This window comes from Cyprinodon variegatus, unplaced genomic scaffold (assembly GCF_000732505.1).
Source record: "Cyprinodon variegatus isolate N-32 unplaced genomic scaffold, C_variegatus-1.0 Scaffold2107, whole genome shotgun sequence".
In the NCBI taxonomy this organism is placed as follows: Eukaryota; Metazoa; Chordata; class Actinopteri; order Cyprinodontiformes; family Cyprinodontidae; genus Cyprinodon; species Cyprinodon variegatus.
The window spans coordinates 25,033-31,546 of record NW_015152560.1 but is presented as its reverse complement, the minus strand read 5'-3'; the positions used below and the strand labels follow the sequence as shown (position 1 = coordinate 31,546).

The following is a 6,514-nucleotide window of genomic DNA, read 5'->3' as shown; positions in this document are numbered from 1 at the left end:
TGTCATCAGAGGGGCTCCGTAGGAAACAAAAGTCAGAAATCTGACTTTAATCTCAGAATTTGACCTTTTTTCAAATTCTGACTTTAATCTGAGAAATGTAGATCTTAATGTAGATGGGCCCCATGAAGGCAGAGATGTGGAGCACTCAGCTTCACTGACAAACATGTGAACACATTGGTGGAAAATGATGGAATTAGGCGACTTTCTACGTCTCTAAGGGTCCCTGGTGATGCTGTTTGATTAATGGAAGAACAGAAGGTGATTAAAACTAGAGAGCTAGTCTCTAAAACAGACATGGCTGCGGCTGGATGCTAACATTCTGAGATTCTGAGGGGAAAAAAAGTCAGAATTTTGACTTTTTTCTCATATTAAACAGAAATAAAATTCAAAAATCAGTTAACTTTTATTTTTCTAGTGGCCCCATCCCCCCCTCCTCCTCCTCCTCCAAGGCGGCGCTGGTTTCTGCTCCCCGACAGCAGACGTCACGCTGGAGGCTCCGCCCACCGCGGGCCTATAAATACCGGATGACCACAGCTCTACTCTCATCCGCTCCATCGCTGATCATCGCGGCCATCCTGGCTCTGACCTCTATCTACCACAGCTGGAGCTGCGGTCCACAAACACCACGAGTCCAGATGTCTTCCTACGTGTCCTCCGAGTCCCGCCGGGTCAGCCCCTCTGTCCACGGCAACAAGTTCGCCACGGCGCACCGTAAGAAGGCCGCGGCCAACATCTTCGAGAACGTGAACCAGGACGCCGTGATGAGGCTCTTCCAGAAAACCGGAGACATGAAGGCGGAGGAGAGGGTGCGGAGCATCTTCTCCTACACGCAGGACCCGGAGGAGACGGCCCGGGCCCTGATGGCGCTGAAGCAGCGGAAGAAGGACAAGTTCCTGCGCATCGCGGGGATGCTGCGGCAGCTGCTGAAGCTGCGCTGACCTCCGGCTCCGGAGCCTGGTCTCTACATGTCGGCTCTGACCGGAGCCGAGTGAGGAACAATCCCGATGGGACTCCGCATGGAGGGCGGCGTCAGGCGCCCAGAGGAGCGCGCGCCGCGCCGTGCCGCGCGGAGGAGCAGCCGCTGCGCCCCGGATGGAGGAGCTGCAAGCAGGAGCTCTGCTGAGGGCTGATGGAGCAGCATGTCTGAGGGGACAGAGCAGGGCTGTGCAGCCTGCAGGAGGAGCAGCATCCCGCGGATGCTGCGGAGCATCACAGCCGCACTGGGACACTTCATGGTGCCAAGAACCTGAAAGACTGAAAACAGCTTTTCTTTGCTCTCAGCTTCACTGTATGAAAGCCACCGGTCTGTGGCCACAATGTCAAACTTTTATACTTTGGTAACATTCCTTTGAAAAACAAAATAAATGTTTGTACCACAGCTGATTGTCTGTCCTCATTTAACCCCATTTAACCCTTTAACACCATCACAGCCTTCAGACCAAAACAACTTTATTTTAACATTTGGTTTCTCTCCAAATTACTGTAAAATTTACTCTATGCAAACTGAGTTTATTTTACTCATTAGTGTCAAAATCTGTCAAATTTTACATTAACTCCAACAGATTTACGCCCAAATCTTTCAAACACTAAATAGTGGAATTAATAATGAATCATCAATTAAAAGGAAACTGAAAATCACAGTATTTCTGGTTTCATCTGCAACCTTTCATACCCAAAGAGCCAAAAAATAACAAAAATACCCTTTTTTTTAAATCTTGTATAAGGAATTATCATCTTAAACAATCAACAGTTCATGCAGCATTTTTTAGCTTTTAAAATAATATTAAAACACATCATTTCCAAGCTAATTCAAAGAAAAAATGTCTCTTAAAACATGTTTTTGGTTCTTTTATTCTAATCCTTTTCCGACTTATTAAAAGCTGTTAATACTGGTATTTATTATACTACATTATTTAGCTTTTTAAATAAATTTTAGCCGCTGGAGACGGTCCAAAGAGCCACATGTTGCAGACTCCTGGTCTACAGGATGCCTATAAACAGGGAATCCCTGACAGCAAACACTGTAGATCACCATGGCAACCAGCAGCTGACCTGCTGGTTTCTCGTTAGGGTCACCAGGGCTGCTGCGGCTGGTTTAATGCTGAGTCATGAGTTGTTTCTGAGACAGAAAACAGATAATTTCTGTGGACTGTTTTCCTCGTTCTGACGCAGAAATCCTGCCGTTCCAGAACAGGCAGAGTTACTCATGTCAGGATGTGGTTAATATTTACTGGGCTTCCCCCACAGTTACAGTATGGCTCATCAAACCGGCGCAAACCAGTTTGGCTCAGGCTGCTCCAGGAGGCTGGAGTGGAGCAAAGCTTGTTTGCACCGTAGTCTCTAATAATCATCAGTGATAAGAGTCTGTTAAGTAGAATTACAGGGCTTAGTGGTGTGGAGGCTTTGCTCCGTCGCTGTCTGATTCTTCACCCTCAGGAAAGCTAGAATCACCCTTTATAGGCAAACATTCCAGCCTTCAATAAAACTGCTTTCTATCTGTTTTCTGTCAGCCTGTGGGTGTAGGATGGCTTAGCTCCACACGCACATATCAGCTGAGTGGATGTCTGCTAATCTGCTCGCCTCCATACTCCCTCTACCAGCTCAAACCGGTTCTCTGGGCTTGTGCATGATGACATCCGACTGGAGGCGTTGCTGGAAAGCCCAGTATCAGGTGCAGGTGGGGAGGTTTCAGTTTAGAAAGGAGTGATTCTGTTTGTAGACTCAATAAACAAAAGATGGATGATTGCATTTAATCTGATGTTGAATGTTTGTTTTTACACAAGACACAAAAATGTTTAAATTATAACAATGTCCTATTTTTAATTGGAAATACTAAAACTGTAAGAAAGTTTAATGGCTGCAAAGGAAGCTGACGAACAGCTTTAAATTAAGCTAAACATATTGTCTGACCTGTAGGTCTGAGAAAGAAACATTGGAGGCGTCTGATTCTGAAGCCATTCTGTCACATACCTGTTAATACCCTGTCTACTTTTAAGGCTAGGCTTAAAACGTTCCTTTTTGATAAAGCTTCTAGTTAGAGCGGCTCAGGTTATCCTGATCTATCTCTATAGTTCTGCTGCTATAGGCTTAGACTGCTGGAGGACATAGGGACCCCTTTTTCATCATTCTGCTTCATTCTATCTCTATTCTCTGCAGAGTGCATGTTCTTTTCTTTCTGCTTTTTCTCATAGTAGCTTCATCTGGTCTGTTCCTGTTTGGCTGTGACTCCATCCTGGAGAGAAATATCAGCTGTGCTGCTGCCATCAACACCTTTGTTTCTAGATGTTGGAGCTTGGCCTGTTTTCCAGTGTAGTCCTGTTTCTCTGACTGTGACTAACTGGATGTGCTCTCTTCATCCTCTGACATGGGAGCTGGCTCGGAGCTCGTCTGCCTGGCTGTGTGTTTCCTGGACGGGGCCGCCTGTGGAGCTGGTTGACAGTTGCCTTTTGTATCTATGCTTCTTTTTCTATGTCTGCTTCTGTCTCCTTGAACCCCAGTGGGCCTCAGCAGATGGCCGCTCACACTGAGCCTGGTTCTGCTGGAGGTTTCTTCCTGTTCAAAGGCAGTTTTTCCTCTCCACTGTCGCTACAAGCATGCTTAGTGTGAGGGATTGCTGAAGAGTCAATGAGTCGATGCAATCAGCTGGTTTTCCTTAGATAGAAAACTTTGAAGCAATTTGACTGGATGATCTGGTGAACTATAAAGTGCCTTGAGATGACGTGTCATTAACTGGCGTTATAGAAATAAACTGAATTGAATTGAAACCTGATCCAAGCAGATATTCATCCAGGTCGCAATAAATAATGTAATTATGTTACTAAAGGTACTTATTTCTGTTCTTATTAAAGAATGCTAATACACATCTTACAAAAAGACAATTTTGATCCTTTTTACATTTTCTCCGTTAAACAGCTTCTCTGACGTCATAAGCAGACATGCTCAGAGCAGTTCAGCAAAATCTAATTAAACCATGTTTATCTGCATTTTAGTAGTTTCTCTCTTTAGATTATGCACTATATACATAATGTTAACACAAAAGGAAAACATAAAACTAAAAATACTAGATTTATGTTCAAATCCATATCTGAAAAAGGTAGCGTTGGATCCTATTTCCTTTAGAGATCAGTAACAGAGTGATAAAACAGAAAGGATTTTTATGCATTTATTTTGTCAGGGAATACTTTATTAACCTTTAATACATTATAGTTTAGTACGCAAACTATTTTTAGGGAGGGAAACACTTATTTTAAGTCTTATTTTACAAAGTAAAATTGAGGATGACCTTGATGTAGCTGACGGTGCAGATCGGGTTTGTGACGCAAACGGGTTTCATTTTCAGTTGCGTAGCATAAAACCAACTGCAGGAAAAAAAGAGAAATAAAAAATGTATTATAAAAAAAAGAGAAGTGAAAAAAGTTGATAATGCTAATTAGCTGCCTGTGTTTTTCTATGTTTTATTTGCTGCCTTGCAATTAAACAAATCTCTATATTTCCCCTTCTCTTCCTCCATGGTTCCAGCCAGCGTCTGTATGATTTGGCTCCTATGGGACGCCACCTCACAGCAGGTATCTAAAACAGGCCTGCTGGGTTTGATTAAACATAACCCATATCAACATCACCGGCTGCAGCTGGATTACAGTTATTAGAAAAAATCAGTTTAAAGTTGGCAGAACATCATTAAACGCACTCAGTTTTTAATCATTTACATAAAACTGTAATCTGTGGTCCTTCGGCCCCCACCTCACCCATAAGGAAAGTGTTTCCTCGTCATTATTCAGGTTTATATTCAGGGGGTTTCAATGAAAAGACATCAACCACATCTTCACTCTGTTTTTTAGCTCCTGCTTTGAAGTCAGGAGACTTTACACAGCATTCAGTTATTCACTCATTCACTCACACTGATGGTGGCAGGCTACATTGTAGCCACAGCTGCTCTGGGGCTCACAGACAGAAGCGGGGCTGCCGTACACTGGCGCCACCAAGGCCCTCTGACCACCATCAGTAGACAATGCAGGTGAAGTGTCTTGGCCACACAACGACTGAAGCCAGGGCTTGAACCGTCAACCCTTCGATTTCAGGGCAAACTCCTACACCCAACGCCACAGTCGCCCCGACAGAAACACAATAGACTCATTAAATGCTGGATTAATCCTAATTTATTTTTTTCTTGAAAGCCAAAAACAGCTGCTCTGCAGCGGCGGCAGCTTTGCAGCGGCAGCGGCTCTGCAGCGGCGGCTCTGCGGCGGTGGCGGCACTGCAGCGGCGGTGGCTCTGCAACGGTGGCTCTGCAACGGCGGCGGCAGCCTATCTCTGACCTCATACAGGTCAGAGTTGGTCCTGCTGTTGTTGTCAGCAACACTTTTCTGCAGTTCTGCATTTATTAAAATGTTTTAACAACTAAACAGAAACCAAAGTGACTCAAAGACAGATTGATAAAATAAGTATGAAGAGCTAAATTTTTAAAACTTCAACAATAAACAGACCATTTTTAAATTTTTATGCTAAGCTAATTAGCGGCTTCCAGTCTCCTCATCTGACCCAGCAAAGGAAAACAGGGTTAGGGTGAAAAGTTCATTGCAGTTAACCTGCAGGCAACGCTTTGCTTTTTTTACCTCTTCCATTTGTCCTTGTTGCTCTTGCCAAGCAGTTTTTTTCTTTCTATCAGCTTCCTGATTCTTTTAATTCTACCTAATTGTTTGGGAAACGAAAGATAAATATTCCAGGTTGCTGTCCTGGCCATCTTTCCCCCGCTGGCACCAGTTTACAGCTTTGGATCCAAGCCTGTCCTCTCCCACCCGCTTCCTGCCTTTCTTCAGACAGAGACGCGGCTCTTGCTTTGAAGTGAGCAGACACTGCGGTAGACGGGCTGAGCCTGGAGGACAGGGAGTGAAGGGAGAGACAGGAGAAGGACAGGATGCAGCAGAACAGATTCATCATGCTCTGACTTTTCCCTGAAAAAGATAAAACCACAAACTTTGAGGCATCTTTTTAGGGTTTTATGTCGTAAAACAACAAAGAGCAACATTATTATGAAGTAAAAGGAAAATGATTCTTGGTTTCAAAAATAAAAATAAAAAGTGGACAAAACCTTTTACTGCATATGAACTTTTCCTGTATTTATTTCCAACCATCATCCCATCTGCTTTCAGCGGCTTCCCACAGCATGATGCTGCCACCCTTTGTTTCACCACTGGGGCAGGAATCTGGAATCTAACCCACAGTTTGATCCTTTTATTTTTATGTGGGAGATTCTTTCATAATCTAATCCTGCACTTCAAAAATGATCTTAAATGAGTAAGAATTTGTAAAATCAAATGTATTTACCCTTAAATTGAGCAGGTAAATAATATGATTTTTACCCTTAAAACAAGATAATTAGATATTATGCTCAGGGGCGGATTTATGAAATTTGGGGCCCTAGGCAGACAGGTAGGGGGCCCTATGAATTGAAACACATAAAGTAGACAGATAGAGAAATGTTAATAGAATAGACATCCATTATCTGTTCTAGGTT

At 43.5% G+C, this 6,514-nt stretch overlaps 1 protein-coding gene across 1 annotated transcript; it reads left to right on the top strand.

Annotated features, from left to right (window-relative positions):
- Positions 1–530: 530 nt before the first annotated feature.
- LOC107105164 (protein C8orf4 homolog) lies at positions 531–1,371 on the top strand. The gene has a single exon (XM_015405281.1). The coding sequence runs from the start codon at positions 636–638 to the stop codon at positions 936–938; it is 303 nt and encodes a 100-aa protein (XP_015260767.1). The 5' UTR covers positions 531–635; the 3' UTR covers positions 939–1,371.
- The last annotated feature ends 5,143 nt before the right edge of the window (positions 1,372–6,514 follow it).

Coding starts and splice junctions, on each gene's coding strand:
- LOC107105164 (XM_015405281.1), top strand. CDS start 636: ATGTCTTCCTACGTGTCCTCCGAGTCCCGCCGGGTCAGCCCCTCTGTC.